The 19,564-nt window shown below is 40.4% G+C and overlaps 1 protein-coding gene across 22 annotated transcripts in view; it reads left to right on the forward strand.

The window, feature by feature from the left end:
* celf1 (cugbp, Elav-like family member 1) overlaps positions 1–19,564 on the forward strand; it is an 81,512-nt gene that overhangs the window by 42,796 nt on the left and 19,152 nt on the right. For 8 of the 22 annotated variants that reach the window (XM_044189191.1, XM_044189217.1, XM_044189314.1 and 5 more), the window contains 2 exons: positions 15,242–15,290; positions 16,711–16,845. In XM_044189191.1, coding sequence (XP_044045126.1) covers positions 15,242–15,290; positions 16,711–16,845 — 184 coding nt within the window. Of the gene's footprint in view, positions 1–15,241; positions 15,291–16,000; positions 16,031–16,678; positions 16,846–19,564 lie in introns of all 22 variants that reach the window. The other 14 variants (XM_044189148.1, XM_044189296.1, XM_044189157.1 and 11 more) reach the window with 4 other exon arrangements.

Here is a 19,564-nt window from a genome sequence, read left to right on the forward strand (position 1 = left end):
CGGACTTCGCACACCGTTACCAGTAATATTTCTCTCCAACGTGCGCTCACTGTGCAATAAACTAGATGAACTTCAGCTACTGGTGAGGAAAAACAAAGACTTTTATTCATCTTCTGTTTTATGCTTCACGGAGACATGGTTGTGTGGATGGATACCGGACTTTGTGCTGCAGCTGGCAGGCTTCCAACTGTTTAGAGCGAATCATGACACAAAACTTTCTGGCAAATGAAAGGTGGAGATATCTGTTTTTACGTCAACAGTGGCTGGTGTAAAGATTCAACAGCACTGTTCTCCTGGTCTGGAATATTTATTCATAAACTGCAACATAAACCCTTCTACTCCCCCCGTGAGTTTTTCATTCACTCTGGTCAGTGTTTACATTCCACCGCAGGCCAACGTGCAGGATGCACAGCACATGCAACAAGATAATATGGTTATTATCTTCACATAAAATGTTAGACATCTGGAAACAGTGTCCACTCACTTTGTCAATAACAACAACTGTAGTAGCAGTTGTCGAGCAGGAACACGGGGGCAGCAGGTGGCCCACAACCACAGATCCAGTCTCTGCAGCTCCGGAGGCAGAAATACCTGCTGAAAGCGACAGAAGGAGTGAGGAGAGAATCGTGAAAGCACAGAACTACGGGAGAGAGAAGATGTCGAGTTAGTAGCATGCAGTAATGGGATAAAAATGCATACAGATGGAGAGGGAGAGAAGGAGAGAGGAAAGAGGTGCATCATGTGAAGTCTCCCGGCAGTCTAGGCCTATAGCAGCATAACTAAGGCATGGTTCAGGACTTACCCAAGCGAGCCCTAACTATAAGCTTTATCAAAGAGGAAAGTCTTAAGCTTACTCTTAAATGTGGTGATGGTGTCTGCCTCCCAAACTCAAACTGGGATCTGATTCCACAGGAGAGGAGCTTGATAACTGAAGGCTCTGGCTCCTATTCTACTTTTGGAGACTCTAGGAACCACAAGTAACCATGCATTCTCAGAGCGAAGTGTTCTAGTTGGATAATATGGTATTATGAGATCTTTAAGATACGATGGTGCCAGACCATTAAGAGCTTTGTAGGTGTAGAAATATGATCTCTTTTCCTAGTTCTTGTCAGTACACGTGCCGCAGCATTCTGGATCAACTGGAGACTCTTAAGGGACTTATTTGGGCAGCCGGATAATAAGGAATTGCAGTAGTCCAGCCTAGAAGTAACAAATACATGCACTAATTTTTTGGCATTATTTTGAGACAGGATGTGCCTGATTTTTGCAATGTTACGTCGGTGAAAAAAGGCAGTCCTTGAAGTTTGTTTCATATGGGAGTTAAAGGATAAATCCTGATCAAAGAATACTCCAAGGTTCCTTACGGTGGTGTTGGAGGCGAGGACAATGCCATCTAGAGTAACTATATCTTTAGATAATGTGTCTTGGAGGTGTTTGGGAAGTACAATAACTTGTCTGAGTTTAACATCAGAAAGTTGCAGGTCATCCAGGTCTTTATGTCCTTAAGGCATGCTTGAAATTTAGTTAACTGGTTGGTTTCATCTGGCTTGATCGATAGATATAATGGGTATCATCTGCATAGCAATGAAAGTTTATGGAGTGTTTCCTAATAATATTGCTTAAAGGAAGCGTACAGTGGCTTGCAAGTATTCATACCCCTTGAACTTTTTCCACATATTGTCACGTCACAACCACAAATTTAAATATTTTTTAATTTGCATTTTATGTGAATAAGTAACACAAAATAGTACATAATTGTGAAGTAGAAAGAAAATTATACATCATTTCCAGATTTAAAAAAAATACAAAACTGAAAAGTGCAGTGTACAAAAGTATTCAGCCCCCCTAAGTCAATACTTTGTGGAACCGCCTTTTGCTGTAATTACAGCTTCAAGTATTTTGGGGTATGTCTCCACCAGCTTTGAAATTTTTGCCCATTCTTCCTGGCAAAACAGTTCAAGCTCTGTCAGATTTGATGGAGACCGTTTGTGAACTGCAGTTTTCAGATCTTGCCACAGATTCTCAATTGGATTTAGGTCCGGACTTTGACTGGGCCATTCTAACACATGAATATGTTTTGCTTTAAACCATTCCATTTTCGCTTTGGCTTTATGTGTAGGATCGTTGTCCTGCTGGAAGGTGAACCTCCGCCCCAGTCTCAAGTCTTTTGCAGACTCCAACAGGTTTTCTTCCAAGATTGACCTGTATTTAGCTCCATCCATCTTCCCATCAACTCTGACTTGCTTCCCTGTTCCAGCTGAAGAAAAGCACCCCCACAGCATGATGCTGCCACCACCGTGTTTGACTGTGGGGATGGTGTGTTCAGAGTGCAGTGTTAATTTTCCTCCACACGTAGCGTTTTGCTTTTAGGCCAAAAAGTTCGATTTTGGTCTCATCAGACCAGAGCACCTTCGCCACATGTATGCTGTGTCCTCCAAATGACTTCTAGCGAACTGTAAACGAGACTTCTTATGGATGGTTTTCAACAATGGCTTTCTTCTTGCCACTCTTCCATAAAGACCAGAATTGTGTAGTGCACGACTAATAATTGTCCTGTGAACAGATTCCCCCACCTGAGCTGTGGATCTCTGCAGCTCTTCCAGAGTCACCATGGGCCTCCTGGCTGCATCTCTGATGAGTGCTCTTCTTGTTTGTTCTGTAAGTTTTGGCGGACGGCCATGTCTGGGTAGGTTTGCAGTTGTGCCATACTCTTTCCATTTCCGGATGATGGATTGAACAGTGCTCCTTGAGGTGTTCAACACTTGGGAAATATTTTTATATCCAAGCCCCACTTTAAACTTCACCACAACTTTTTCTCTGACCTGTTTGGTGTGCTCCTTTGACTTCATTTTGTGGTTTGCTCCCCAACACTCTCTTAACAAACTTCTGTGGCCTTCACAGCACAGCTGAATTTATACTGAGACAAGATTACACACAGGTGGACTCTTTTTAGTCATTAGGTCAACATTCAATCTTTCCAAAATCATCAGGCAACTTCTAAAAGCAATTGGTTGCATTCAAGAAAAAGGGGGCTGAATACTTTTGCACGCTGCACTTTTAAGTTTTTTATTTTTAGAAAATTTGGAAATCTTGTTAAATATTTCCTTCCACTTCACACTTGTGTGAAGCACAGAACCTTGTGGAACTCCATGACTAACTTTGGTGTGCACGGAGGACTCAACTATCAAACTGAGCAAAACTGCGTTTTTAACACAAAAACGTAGTAGTGTGGATGTAGCCATAGTGCGGTTCCTTTAATGCCAATTACATGTTCCAGTCTCTGTAATAGGATGTGATGGTCAATGGTGTCGAACACAGCACTAAGATCTAACAAGACAAGTACAGAGACAAGTCCATTGTCTGATGCAATTAAAAGGTCATTTGTAATTTTCACCAGTGCTGTCTCTGTGCCATGATGCACTCTAAATCCTGACTGAAATTCCTCAAATAAACTATTGTTATTCAGAAAGTCACACGACTGATTGGCGACTGCTTTCTTAAGGATCTTAGAGAGAAAGGGAAGGTTAGATATAGGTCTATAGTTGGCTAAAACCCCTGGATCAAGAGTGGGCTTTTTAAGAAGCGGTTTAATTACAGCTACTTTAAAGGATTGTGGTACATAGCCTGTTAATAAAGACAGATTGTATCCGGTAAAGAAGTGTTAGCTAAGGGTAAAACGTCTTTAAGCAGACGTGATGGCTTAGATGAATTAATCGTTGAAGTCAGCTGAAGAAGATCGACAGGAGCAAAGCTGCCAAAACACACATCAGGCTCTGCAGCTGTTTCCAAGGTTCCTGTGTTTGAAGACAAGTCGGCACCGGTTGAGGGCAGGACTTGATGAATTTTTTCTCTAATTTTATCGTTAAAGAAGCTCATGAAGTCGTTACTACTGAGGAATAGGAATAGCCATAGTAATACATGGCTCAATAGAGCTGTGATTCTCTGTCAGCCTGGCTACAGTGCTGAAAAGAAACCTGGTTGTTTTTATTTATTTATTAATGATGAGTAGTAAGCTGCTCTGGCATTACTGTGGGCCTTCCTATGTTTTTTAAGACTATATTGCCAGACTAAACGAGATTCTTCCAGGTTGTTGGAACGCCATTTCCTTTCAAGTTTAATTTGTGGGTTATACAATGGAGCTCTAAACTTCTTTGTTTTATTATCTTCTTTTTTAGAGGAACGATCTAGTGTCATTCGCAGTGAGCCTGCAGCGCTATCAACTAAATGGTCAATTTGGGAGGGGCTGCGATTTGCATAGGAGTCTGTTATATTGAGACATAACATTGAATTAAATGCAGATGGGATTGCTTCCTTAAATTTAGCTACAGCAATATCTGCTAGACATCTAGAGTAAGAATGTTTGTCTAATGGTGTGTAGTCCAGCAATAGCAGTTCAAAAGTTATTAATTAATGGTCCGATAAAGAAGGATTCTGTGGAAAGACTATTAAATGTTCAATTTCAGTGCCATATACCAGAACAAGGTCGAGGGTTTGGTTAAAACAGTGAGTGGCTTCATGTACACTCTGACAAAAGCCAATCGAATCTAATAATGAGATAAACGCAGTACTAAGGCTATCATTTTCAACGTCCACATGAATATTGAAATCACCTACAATAATTACTTTAAGGACTAAATGTACAAGGACCTTATGTATCTGGACTGTCTGAAAACTACAAAGGATCTTTAGACAGCACGATGTTCCTGTTTTCTTTAAACCAGGCAACACTTTAAGACAGAAACTCGTTCATCCTAAGGACAAGATGCCCACACAAAAACAGAGCAATGTAGTTTATTCAATTCAATGCAGTGAGGAAAACTGCAAAGAACGGTACATAGGTGAGACTAAACAGCCACTTCACAAAAGACTTTATCAGCACAGACGACACGCTAACTCGGGATTGCAGAGTGCCGTGCATTTGCATCTAAAAGCTACCAACCACACATTTGAAGACAGTGAGGTGAAGATTCTAAGTAGAGAGAAGAGTTGGTTTGAAAGAGGAGTCAAAGAAGCCATTTTTGTGAAAAAAGAAAACCCCTCTTTAAACAGAAATGGTGGTCTGAGATTCAACTTGCCAACGGTTTACCACAGTGTATTAACTCCTTGGTCAGGCCAATCATATGCTAATCAGGTGCTTAACAGTGATGAGGGAGGTGCAGCCAGAAAACAATAGGCCTGATTACTGGGCCATCATGGAAACAAAAGAAGGTCAGTTTCAGGTGAAACTAGGCAGGGTAAACAGCAGAAACTCAGGAAGACTCCTTCCTGAGGGCAGGGCTTAAGTAACACAGAGTAGCTTAAATTTCTGAGTTCCCAGACCATTTTCACAATTGAGAATGGCTTCCGTATGGGACCCGAAACGTCTTGATTCTGAAAACAGTGTCCACTCCTGGACAAATGAGGGGCTACACCGTCTTATTTTGAAGTACAGCTTTAGATGACAGAGATCAGATGTTTAAGATTCCACATTTAATTCTCCTATTCTGTTGTGCTATTTCAGCGTTTTTGTTTTTATGTATAACTCCTCTTTTATTAACAGACACCGTCACTCAGGAGTTTTGGGTGGGTAACTGCTCTGGAAGTGCAGAGAAGCGTGTAGGACTGCAACTCTGCCTCCTGGTCTCAACCCTGAGTTGTCATGGTTTTGGTCCACTAATAAACTCCATCCAAAGTGGGATGAATGGCGTCTCTCCCAAAAAGTCTGCCAATTATCTACAAAGCCCACATTGTTTGCTGGACACCACCTCGACAGCCAGCGGCTAAACATGTCATCACTGGTCAGGTTTGGCAGGGGCCCAGAGCAAGCGAGTCCAACATTGTCTTTGCACACGCATACACCGACTCAATATTAACTTTAGTGACCTCTGATTGGCATAATCGGGACTCGTTACCACCGACGTGAATAACAGTCTTACTGTATTTACGTTTATCCTTAGCCAGCAGTTTTAAATAGGATGCAGTGCAGCCTCCCTCTTCTCCTAGCTGCTAGGGAGATGCTGGGAGACAGCTAACAGGCGCTACCTCTGGTTGAACAATTTTGGCTTAGCCCTTCAAATCCAATCAGACATCATTCAATGATGTTTCAGCAATAAAGCCGAAAAACCCCTAATTTAAAACAAAAATGTACCAAGTTTGAAGGAGCTACCAGATGCTGCATCTATATGCGCAGGCGCGCCATAATAAAATAAATAAAATAAAGTTATGTCACAATTCTACAGGTTTTCTGCAAACTCACCTGAATATAGTCGCACGGAAAGGCATCATCAAACACCTGAGGTACAAACTGCTGTAGGTAGTGCGACAGGATTACCTAATTTGTATTTGAATTGTCACTTTTCCAGTGTAAAACTGTATTACTGGATGAAACAGCATATATTGAAAAAATACAATCCACAGCTACATCTTTTTGCTTTTTGATATCTATATTGTTCATAAAATGTATATTTGATTATGAATTGATTTAAAAAATCTGAAAATGTGATATTGTTTAACAAATTTTAAAAAATTTTAGCAATGCAAATACATGTAATATTTACCAAGGTTTTATATAAACATTGCTTAAAATGGCAGAATTTCCGTTGTGATTTTGTTTACCCCACTTTTGGCTATGTAGGGGAAAATAATTTTTGAAAGGCTTTCTGTTCCCTGATCGCTGTGTCTAACTCAGAGAATTAAGTAGCTCAATTAAGAGTGGGACATGCTTTTAGATCAGATGCTGGGTGTTTTAAATATACATTCTTTTTTTATTAATATTTTTTTTATTGGTGTCATCTAGAGGTCTTAGTCATTATTATATATATGCATGTAAATACTTTTATAGACATTTTTTCTTCTAATGTAATAATATGCTTTTTTTATTCTTGTAATCATATAACATTATATGATTAATATATTTAATGTAACTTCAATTTCATGGTCTCACATGGCCATCTTTTGCTCTATATGCTAGTGTCAGGGCATTAAAAGCATTGTTGGAAAGCTAGAGGAGCTAGCTAAAAGAGATGCTTTGACTGATTTTCTTCTCTTGGACTTTCCTCAACCCATACTTTGTCTCACCGTCTTGATGGAGTGTAGGGTCCTCGGTAGGCAAGTGGATAATAGTCCTGATTACATGTCAGATGTGGTGTGAGTTCAGATGGTATAATGGTAGCTTCTGCTTTCTTACTATATATTATGTTGCAGAATAACAAATATTAAATGATAAATGTTAAAATAATTTAGAAATTAAATTCCACCACTTTAAGGTATTGTATAGTATAAATATTTGTATTGGTCACATATTCATGTAAATGATAAATGGACTGTACTTATATAGCACCTTTCTAGTCTTTCTGACTACGCAAATCGCTGCATGTGTAATTCCCAGTTCTGATGGGCTTTACCTGTGTGTGTGTGTGTGTGTGTGTGTGTGTGTGTGTGTGTGTGTGTGTGTGTGTATATGTGTGTGTGTGTATGTGTGTTTGATATGACAAAACTCAGTGGACTCGGTGTATGAATGATTAGTATCCAACTGATGAGCAGTTACCATCAGTGTATGAGTGTGTATGAATGGAGTGAATGTGATATGTAGTTGAAGCGCTTTGAGTAGTCAGAAAGACTAGAAAGGTGTTATGCTTTTACAGTCCATTTACAATCTTTTATCTGAAAACAAGTATATACTGCTATATACAGTATGTAAAAAGACAAGTAACACTTATGCTTGTGTTACCATATTCTACTATTACAACGCTCTAAGGAAGTAGTGGCTCTCAATTTCATCATTATACACCGGTAAGCTCAGTATTTAAAACAGGTGAGAGTGCATAGGTTAAAATAAGCAAAGGTCCATATGCTGAATTGCAGGTGATGTGTTTGTGATTGTTTTATGCAGCTGTGTGATGGGTGTAACCTAATGGGTTATTAGTAATTTGCCTAATCTTCCCAGGTCTTTAGACTGCAGTGGAAACACACACAACAATGGGCTGAAGGAAGTTTTTAGGTCCTTGAAAAGTAGTTCTTGGGGATTAGTTCCTGGTACTTTTGATGGAAAAGCAGCTATTGTGAAAAGCCTGACTTCAGTTAATCTGAACAGATGATGTAAATTGAAACCATTCCATAATCCAATGTACAGGTAAGATGATCAGGCTTATTAAAACCAGGCTAAAACAGTCAAGATGATCCCTTTTCATGGTCTCACCATGGAGACATATTTCTCTCTAGTGGACTTACAGAGTATTGGCATTCTTGCAGTGTTATCTGTCTGCCTCTGCAAGGATTGTTAGCTTGCCTTTTATCTTTTAAAAGAGGTTTGAAGAATAGAATGAAGCTTAAGGCTGTAAGCTCCAAACAAACATGTGTTTTGCTTATTGTTACTTGACTTGGATGTTTGACCTCCATTGTGCAGAATGAATGTACAGAGTTTAACATTAGAAGGCTGTTTTCACATTCATTTGCTAAATGGGAAAGTTTCTCTGTGCTCACCTTAAAACTTAGTTGAAAGCATGTAGTGAGAGTATGATTAGTTTGGAAGCCAATCATGGTCCAGTGTGCAACTTGCCACATAAGTGTGACTTAAAGCCTTTAGTTCACATACACTGAGAATGGACTTTTTCTGTCAAGTAGGGGACATCTTGGGTCCAGCAGTTAAACTTTTGAAGTGGACAATATTTGCATATTCATAGATATCATAGAGGAGAAGGAGTAGGTGTAATTTTAAGTGTTTGCTAGCCACATGACTTCATTCTTTGATGGTACAGTGTCATTTTAGGAAAACACTTTATCTCACCCAAAGAAGCTCCAAATTGCATGAAATTTAGTAGCCACATTACGTATGATCTGGCAAGCCAGTTTGGTGCAAATCTATCCTTAGGTGGCGCTGTAACATATTTTTTTGTATTTTCTTAGGATAACATCCTTCAAATATCACATCCAGTATGTGCTCCAGGTACAGAAATTTACATTTGTCACAAATGTTTGAATATTGAATATTTTTGAATAATTAATCATAATTACATGCTTACTATATACCACAGTAGAGAGAATGGAACAGAGTTTAGGTCAGGGATGGGCAAACTTTGGGCTGGGCCAGGATATATATATGTATATATTACATTAGAGATTTGGCCTGTAACAAGTAGCAAAGCATGAATATGCAAGGCTCATTGTACAAATTGTTTTCCAAATGCATTAATTAAATTAATAATTAATTTATTAAATTTCAGTTGAATAAACACAGCAGAAAAACACAAATTCAGTTTCATCAAGTGCCAACAGTGTTGTTGAACTCCTTGTTTTGCCAGTTCATCAAAATCTGGAGTAAGTTTTGTTGTGGCAATTCTCAGGATAGATCCGAGGTGTTGGTCAGTTAACCTGGATCTGTGAGGGGCATTGTTGATGTTCATGACGCTGAATGTCTGCTCACATACGTAGGTCGAACCAAACAAAGTCAGCATCTTCTGTGCTGTCTTCCGGAGGTTTGGAAACATGGCTTTGTTAAGTGAAGCATAAAAGTCATTCAGTTTAAGAGAGTTGAACTTCTCCTTTAAGACTGAGTCAGACTGAAGATCGATCAGTTCCAATTGCACTTCTTGTGGTGCAGCTTCAGGGTCTTGTGACAGGAGACAGGACACCAGTTGAAGTGATTTTTCAATGTTTTCAAAGTCAGAGAAGCGACGGCTGAATTCTCCGTGCAGGTCATCCAGTAATTTGCTGTATTTCTTTGCGTTTCGCGTCGCCTCTTTCTGCATGCCAAGTGTGGCGAAATGAGTGAAAGATGTGTTTGCCATTTGTCTGGAGAATAAAGTTAGCTTAGATTTGAAGGCTGTAACATGTTTGTACATGTCGTGCACAAACTGATCTTTCCCCTGTAGTTTTACTTTCAGCTCATTCAAGTGTGAAAATATGTCCACAGCAAACGCAAAATCACAAAACCAGTTCTTGTTGCTTAGCTCAGGAAATTCGTCAGATTTCCCCACCGACTCCAAAAATGCGCCAATCTCCTCTTTCAGGTCCCACACTCGTTGAAGCCCTTTGCCCAAACTCAACCAGCGGACACGAGAGTGGTACAGCAACTCCTGATGATCCGCATCAGTTTCCTCTAGGAACTTGATGAACTGACGATGCTGTAGTCCCCGTGCGCGTATACAGTTGACAAGTTTAACGACTGGATTCACGACATGATTAAGCTGCAATATAGACTTGCAAAGCGATTCCTGATGGATGATGCAGTGAACGAAAATAACATCCTGCTCTTCCGTTATGTCAAAGCTATCGTTAATCCCTCGGATGAAAATTAGGAGCTGAGCAGTGTCTTTTAAGTCGTTGCTTTCATCCAGTGCTAGTGAATTTAACTTGAAGGACTCAGCTGTTTTGTTTATTTGGCTGGCTATATCTTCGTCAATCAGTTATACACGGCGAGTCACAGTTCTGCGTGACAAACTGATTTTTTCAAACTTGCCTTGGCTCTCCGGACACAAGACACCTGCCGTCTCTACCATGCATTCTTTTAAAAACTCGCCTTTGGAGAAAGGCTTGCTAGCTTTTGCTAATTTGAATGCCAGCAAAAAACTTGCCTTGGTACTTGACTCTTGAATCGCAATTTGCTGGTGAAAAAAACGTTGCTGAGTCTGTAAATTAGCTGCCAACCTCTGAGCCGTAGCCGCCCGTTCCTGCGCTGACTGCTTGCTAGCATAGTTAGCATGCTTCATAGCAAAGTGACGGCTGATATTATACTCTTTGAAAACCGAGACGGTTTCTTGGCATATTAGGCATACAGCCTTTGATCGGACTTCAATGAAAAAATATTTTGTTGTCCACTCCTTATTAAAAACTTGGCACTCACTATCCACTTTTCTTTTCTTTGATAAGCTCATTTTTGCAAGAGGGCTCATAAGTGAAGAAGAGACTAATACACGCGAACAAGGTCAATGTAGCAGTGCGCCATCTTTTGGGGAAACGTGGGCATTACAGGGGAAAGGTAATTGGAACAAGGTTTACCAGTACCGATTTTAATATAATTTGGTCACGTTTGGCAGGCCGGATTAATAAGCCCAATAAGTGTGTGGCCCGCAGGCCGTAGTTTGCCCATGTCTGGTTTAGGTTATGCTTTACTTGAGTCGACAAAGAGAATGCTTGTTGTCCACAAAATCCTCTAGTAAGGGAGATAATACATGAATGCAGCCTTTCTGAACAGTGTCCAAGGGCTTTATAAACATTAATCAGTCCAATGGTATGTAAACTTAAATAGCACCCATAACTCTGCATCTCTACTAAAAATCACCATTGACAGTGTTTTCGCTCTTTGCCGTGCACACAAATATCCTTTTTCTTTGTCACTTGGAATAAGCTCTGTGGAAGTTTTATGGGGAAAAATCTGCCAAATGTACATGTTTCACCTGAAATACACCTGCACTGTGCAACACTTCATAGAAATTGAGCAGTTACCTTCTGTCAACACATATTAGACTAGTCAAACATCAATGGAGACGCCCAGGTGGAGCAGTGTTCCCTTTGGACTTATTTTTCCCTGTGATGAATTGGAATTTACTAGAGCTATGGAACATTCATGAGCTTAAAAGAAATGTTTCATGTTCTGCGGCCCAGTAGAAACTCTGTATGTATATATGTGTAAAAAGAACTTTGTCCTTCACCCTCCGCGGGTGGTCTCATCCTTCGAGCTCGGGTCCTCTACCAGAGGCCTGGGAGCTTGAGGGATCTGCTCAGTATCTTTGCTGTTCCTAGTACTGCACTCTTCTGGACCGAGATGTCTGGTGTTCTTCCAGGGATCTGCTGTAGCCACTCCTCCAGTTTGGGGGTCACTGCCCCGAGTGCTCCGATGACCACGGGCACCACTGTTGCCTTCACCTTCCAGGCCTTCTCCAGCTCTTCTCTTCTCTGAGCCCTTGGTACTTCTCTAGTTTCTCATGTTCCTTTTTCCTGATGTTGCCATCACTTGGTATTGCCACGTCAACCACAACGGCTTTCCTCTGCTGTTTGTCCACCACCACGATGTCAGGCTGGTTCGCCATTACCATTCTGTCAGTCTGAATCTGGAAGTCCCACAGGATCTTGGCTCGGTCATTCTCTACCACCTTTGGAGGTGTTTCCCACTTTGACCTCAGGGTTTCCAGTCCATACTCAGTGCAGATGTTCCTGTACACTATGCCAGCCACTTGGTTATGGCGCTCCATGTATGCTTTTTCTGCCAGCATCTTACACCCTGCAGTTATGTGCTGGATTGTCTCAGGGGCCTCTTTGCACAGCCTACACCTTGGGTCTTGTCTGGTGTGGTAGATCTGGGCCTCTATTGCTCTGGTGCTCAGGGCCTGCTCCTGTGCAGCCATGATGAGTGCCTCTGTGCTGTCCTTCAATCCAGCCCGCTCTAGCCATTGGTAGGATTTCTTGATATCAGCCAATTCAGTTATGTTCCAGTGGTACATCCCATGTAGGGGTTTGTCCTCCCATGATGGTCCCTCCTCCAGCACGTCTTCCTCTGTTCCCCATTGCCTGAGACATTCCCTGAGCACGTCATCTGTTGGGGCCTTATCTTGGATGTACTTGTGGATCTTGGATGTTTCATCCTGGATAGTGGCTCTCACACTCACTAGTCCACGGCCGCCTTCCTTACGGCTAGCGTAGAGTCTCAGGGTGCTGGATTTGGGATGGAACCCTCCATGCATGGTGAGGAGCTTTTGTGTCTTAACGTCTGTGGTCTGTATCTCTTCCTTTGGCCACCTTATTATTCCCGCAGGGTATCTGATCACTGGCAGGGCATAGCTGCTTATTGCCTGGGCCTTGTTCTTGCCATTGAGCTGACTTCTTAGGACTTGCCTTACTCGTTGGAGGTATTTGGCCGTTGCCGTCTTCCTTGTTGCCTCTTTGAGGTTGCCATTTGCCTGTGGTATTCCAAGGTACTTGTAACCATCCTCAATGTCTGCTATTGTTCCTTCTGGGAGTGATACCCCTTCTGTGTGGACTACCTTCCCTCTCTTTGTAACCATTCGACTGCACTTCTCAAGCCCGAATGACAACCCAATGTCAGAGCTGTAGATCCTGGTGGTGTGGATCAGTGAGTCGATGTCCCGCTCGCTCTTAGCGTATAGCTTGATGTCATCCATGTAGAGGAGGTGACTGATGGTGGCCCCGTTCCTGAGTCGGTATCCATAGCCAGTCGTGTTGATTATTTTCCTGAGGGGGTTCAGACCTATGCAGAACAGCAGTGGGGACAGAGCATCACCTTGCTATATGCCACATTTGATGGATACTTGTGCAAGTGGCTTGCCATTGGCCTCCAGGGTGGTTTTCCACAGCCTAATCGAGTTTGCAATGAAGTCTCTTAGAGTCCTGTTGATGTTGTACATCGCTAAGCATTCAGTGATCCATGTGTGCAGCATTGAGTCATATGCTTTCTTGTAATCAATCCAGGCAGTGCACAGGTTGGTGTGTCGGGCTCTGCAGTCTTGGGTGACTGTTCTGTCAACCAGGAGTTGGTGTTTGGCTCCTCTGGTTCCTTTGCCAATGCCCTTCTGTGCTTTGCTCATGTATTGATCCATGTGTCCACTTATCTTAGCCGCGATAATGCCTGACATGAGCTTCCATGTTGTGGAGAGACAGGTTATTGGCCGATAGTTGGATGGGACTGTACCCTTTGCAGGATCCTTCAGGATCATAATTGTGCGCCCTTCGGTAAGCCATTCAGGGTGCGTCCCATCTCTTAGCAGCTGGTTCATTTGTGCTGCTAGGCGCTCATGGAGTGCAGTGAGCTTCTTTAGCCAGTAGGCGTGGATCCTGTCAGGGCCCGGTGCTGTCCAGTTCCTTGGATGTCTGCCGCTGTGATGGTGACTGGATTATGTTCAGGGAGGTTGCTGTGGTCCTTTCTCAGAGCCGCCAGCCACTGTGCATCGCTGTTGTGTGATGCCTCCCTCTCCCATATACTTTTCCAGTACTGCTCCGTTTCCAGCCTTGGTGGGTCTGCTCTGCTGTTATAACCCTGCCATTGAGCGTACACTTTCGCAGGTTGAGTTGCGAACAGCCGGTTTATTCTTCTGGCTTCATTATCTCTCGTGTATCTCTTTAGGTGGCTGGTCAAGGCTTGGAGTCTTTGTTTGGCAGTTTTCTAGGATCACTGCTGCTGAGGCGTATATCAGCTACGCTAGTCTAGGAGACTTTCTGATGGTACTTCACTTAGCCGTTGTAGTTGGCGTCGGGGTTGCCTTGTATTCATCCTCGCCATGATCTTATCTTTCATATATATATATATATATATATATATATATATATATATATATATATATATATATATATGTGTATATATATATATATATGTGTGTATATATATGTGTGTATATATATATATATATGTGTGTATATATATGTGTGTATATATATATATGTGTGTATATATATGTGTATATATATATATATATGTGTGTGTATATATATATATGTGTGTGTATATATATATATATGTGTGTGTGTATATATATATATGTGTGTGTATATATATATATGTGTGTGTATATATATATATGTGTATATATATATATATATATATATATGTGTGTGTATATATATGTATGTGTGTATATTTATGTGTGTGTGTATATATATATATAAACACCTGCCAAAGTACTCACAACCGCTTCTGTGGTATTTCCCGCAACAGTAGTTGTCTCCAGGATCACATTTTGCCATGATGACACACACACACTGTGTACAATTTTCACGGGGAGTGTTTCAGTAGTAGGTAGTTTGAATGAGCACTGTTCACCATGAGATCTGTGAAGGCCTTTATGGTTTAAATGACAAACTCAAAACCGTGTAAAGTCTAACATCCAATGATAAAAAAACTGTGTACTGTAATTTGCTATTGGCTGTTCCTGGTAGTACAATTATAGTATCATGCTTTTTACAATTAGATGTTAGCTTTTACACATGTTTAGGTTTGATAAGGCATTACAAGACAACAGCTTTAATGTTGCATGTTCTTTACCCAAATAACTTTAAAAAAATGAAAAAGTCAAAATACTTAAGTTAGTGAAGGTTAGAAAGCGAAACAAGTGTGCATCTAGCATAAACACCATCTTTTAAACCGTATCAAAACCGGCCTTGACTCTCTCTTATATACCTCAACCATGATACAAACTTCTAAAACTAGTAACATGGACATGGTATCTCTGCCAACATTACTGAAATGCATCGGACAACACAGATGTTCGTATTTCAGCATTATGAATACTAATGTGTTATTTGTTACCTTTTTCAGATGCACCACCCAATCCAGATGAAGCCAGCTGACAGTGAGAAAAACAATGGTAAGGATTTTCTAGCATTCCCATCTGTCTTCTCTGTCCTTTGATACTAGCAGACAACTCTGTTAATTCCCTTTTTAATGATAATGATAATCCTAATAAAGCTTATTGCTTTAAACGATCATAATTATATAATTTATCAATGTAATCGACTGGTAAAGCTGTTGAATGACATCATTAATGCAACACTGTTGAAATGCCAATTGTGTGAGCTATGCTGGTTCCAACCTGTGACTAAATGACTATAGATTTGGGGAAGAGTTGTGACTCAGTAGGTAGATTTACACTCTGTTCAGTGACTACTGCTGTTGTTTGACACACCAAAGGTTGTCTGCATCAGCCAGTATTTCATTACGTTCAGATAATATCCCGATTGAGTCATTTACAGCAGGTGTATGTGGGTGGTTATTAGACAAGTGGGAAGACATCAAATGCTATTTCTGTTTGTAGATGGGACAAATGGCTGCTGTGCATTCAGCTGTGCTTGTAGCTGAGTATGATGCAGTTCAGTGTCATGTTGTGCTGAAATTGACAAGGAATAATCCCTATTTTGATAATGGCTGTTAGTTATTAAGTGCTTTTAATTTTTGCTTATCAAGTAGATCTGAGCAAAACACTGTTTACCTGTTAAGCAGGTTTCCTTCCATATGCTGAAAGACCAACACAACAAAGAAATAGTTAAATTTCCTCTTTTTTTGTCTCTTAAATTTCAGAAGTTCCGTTTTTCTCATCCACTCTGGAATGTAAGACTGGCCTTTTCAAATGTATTCACAATAGTGTGGACATGATTTTAAAATTTTTTATCCTGCTGAGAAAACAAACTGAGCAAAGCTCTTTGTTGTTAAAGTATAAGTTCACAATTTTTCAAGGCTGTCTAAAAACAATAGTCAGGTGCCTATATGAATACAGTTTTTGCTTGCTGTAGTAATTCCTCCTGTTCATACTGGCCATTAAAAGATCCCTCCGTAAACTGCTTTCGATGTAAGAGATAGGGACAAAATCCTCGTTTTGTGAAAAATGTGTTTAAAAGTTTATCTGAAACTAAAATGAGGCTTTAGCAGTCAATCGAGTGGATATCTTCTTGCACGTAAGAAGAACTGTGGATTTTGTCCCCCATCACTTACATTGGGATTGCATTACTGGATCTGTTAATGGCCAGTATGAACAGGAAGAATTATTACAGCCAGCAAAAACCCTTTTCAATGTTTTTATGCGCACCCGACTATTGTTATGAGACAGACTTGAAAAAGTGTGAACCTATCCTTTAAGCGGACAGAGCTCAGCTGTTAGAAGATATTGTCCTAAACTTAACTTAAGTTGCAAAAGAGCCACAATTAAACACGTTTGCATGTTGAATGTTGTATTGCATCATTTACCTTGACACAGAGCAGGTGTGTTTGATGTTGTGTTGTGTTGAATACAGCAGTGGAGGACAGGAAACTGTTTATTGGAATGATCTCCAAGAAGTGTAACGAGAACGACATCCGACTGATGTTCTCACCATATGGACAGATAGAGGAGTGCCGGATACTTCGAGGCCCTGATGGACTCAGTCGTGGTAAGGCAGATTCTGTTCTTACACACACACACACACACACACACACACACACACACACACACCAGACTTGTTAATACTCTGTGTGCCAGCAAATAATAAACATGCCTTTAAATAGATAACATAATTAATTGATTTGTATGTAATTGGAGGCTTAATTATTTTCTGGTTGGCTTTTTATTATTTGTTTACTTTTGATTTTATTATTTTTATAATAACAATGTATAGATTTTAGAATTTTTTGCAAATTTATTAAAAAGAAAAAAACGAAATATCAGGTTGACATAAGTATTCAGACCTTAACTCAGTTCTTAGTTGAAGCACCTTTGGTAGAAAATCCCCAAATCCATGTGCGCAAAGCTTGTTGTCATACTCTGTAACTGCTGCCAGTCTTCTCTGCAGATCCTCTCAAGCTCTGTCTGACAGCCATTTTCAGGTCTCTACAGAGATGTTCGATTGGGTTCAAGTCCGGGCTCTGACTGGGCCACTCAAGGACATTCACAGAGTTGTCCTTAAGCCAGTCCTGCGTTGTCTTGGCTGTGTGCGCAGGGCGACCGTCTGCCGCTGCCATTTGGGTTGAAAGACAAAGAGAGAGAGAGCAGGAGGAAAGAAAGCATACAGTAGCACAATGTCAATTCCACATCTAATTTTAAAATATTAATAATGTAATGGTAGTGGTAATATTAAGAAAATAATAATAATAATAATAATAATAAAACTAATAATAATAAATGGAGCAGCAGATGTTGAGCAGGAACATAGAGGCAATAGGTGGCCTGCAATCAGAGATCCAGACTCTATAGTTCCGGAGGCAGAAATACCTGCTGAAAGCAACAGAAGGAGAGAGGAGAGAAATGAGAAAGCACAAAACTACGGGAGAAAGAAGATGTAAAGTAAGTAACATGCATTAATGGGATAAGAATGCATTCAGATGGAGGAGGAGAGAGGTGCATCATGGGAAGTCTCCCGGCAGTCTCTTAAATGTGGAGATGATGTCTGAACCTCCTGAACCCAAACTGGGACCTGATTCCACAGGAGAGGATCTTGATAGCTGAAGTATCTGGCAGATTCTGCTTTTGGAGACTGTAGGAACCTCATGTAGCCTATTTATAAGAGATGTCACACTCAGACTTTCCAGTGATCATGACAGCAGTGAATTTGCCTCTCAGATCAATCTGAAAAATAGGATCAAAACCAGCTTAGTGCGGTTCCTTTAATGCCAATGTTCCAGTCTCTGTCATAAGATGTGATGGTCAATGGTGTTGAATGCAGCACTAAGATCTAACAAGACAAGTAGAGAGACAAGTCCTTTGTCTGATGCAATTAGAATGTAATTTGTAATATTCACCTGTGCTGTCTCTGTGCTATGATGCACTCTAAATCTTGACTGAAAATCCTCAAATAAACTATTGTTATGTAGAAAGTCACACAACGGATCTTAGAGAGAAAGGAAAGGTTAGATATACAATGGTGTGAAAAAGTGTATGTATGTGTATGTATGTATGTATGTATGTATATATATATATATATATATATATATGTGTGTGTGTGTGTGTATATATATATGTATATATGTATATATATATGTATATATATTTCAGATCATCAAACATCTTTAAATATTAGTCAAAGATAACACAAGTAAACACAAAATGCAGTTTTAACAGGTCGGGCAATCAGTATTTCACACAGTGCCATGTAGGTTTGGATTGTGTTTTCCCTCAATAACAACCTTCATTTAAAAACTGCATTTTGTGTTTACTTGTGTTATCTTTGACTAATATTTAAATTTGTTTGATTATCTGAAACATTTAAGGGTGACAAAAATAAGATATCGGGAAGGGGGCAAACACTTTTTCACACCACTGTATGTAAGTTAATGAATTTTAATTCGCAAGTTATAAAAGGAACAACTTCCTGTGGGTTGCAGTCAAAATAGTTTGGCCAGTAGTTTCCCTTGCCACACTGAGGCCCTTGGTGCAGATAGGCCACTAGGTGGCACTTTTGTTGCAAAATCATAAAATATGCTAAAATGATTTTTCCATTCTACTGTATTTGAACTTCATGTTTTCCAATCTCTGTGCTGATCTCTTGCATCGCGCTCGTGGGACTGCAGGGCCGACTTGCATTGCCTCCTTGGGCCGCATGTTGCGACTTGCACCTGAGTCTTGGACCCCGTTAATACCTGCATGCAAGTCTAGTTAGGGATACAAGCCTGAGCGGGCTGGGAATGCATTAGGAAATCGAAACAAATCGAATAACATTTAAACAAAATATTATTAGTGGTCCAAGCCCGAGGGGGCTGGGAACCACAAATTCAAGGCATCGTGGTGCCCAGTACCAGTGGTGCTGGGAACCCTATTGAAATCGCTTCTTATTATCGATTTTTATTATTATTATTTTCTTTTTTTTAAATTATTTTTCCGTTGGTACAAGTGGTACTGCAGCCTACACTGTAGAGTTATGCAATTGTTATTGACAGGGCTGGTATAGAACCGTGCACACACCTCAGACACCAAAAATTACAACAAAATGTCAAAACAAAAAACAAAACAGCAGGCGGTGCTATAGTCAAGTTTAATGCCGTTTCCATTATGCGAACATACTTTTTCGAACTCCTCCTAGGCGGTGAGTCCGATCTACACAAAACTTTGCACATAGAATCTATGGATCCTCATGATCAAAAGTTAAGTTAAAAAGGAACAACTTCCTATAGGTTGCA

The sequence above is a fragment of the Siniperca chuatsi genome, linkage group LG1, assembly GCF_020085105.1.
Source record: "Siniperca chuatsi isolate FFG_IHB_CAS linkage group LG1, ASM2008510v1, whole genome shotgun sequence".
In the NCBI taxonomy this organism is placed as follows: domain Eukaryota; kingdom Metazoa; phylum Chordata; class Actinopteri; order Centrarchiformes; family Sinipercidae; genus Siniperca; species Siniperca chuatsi.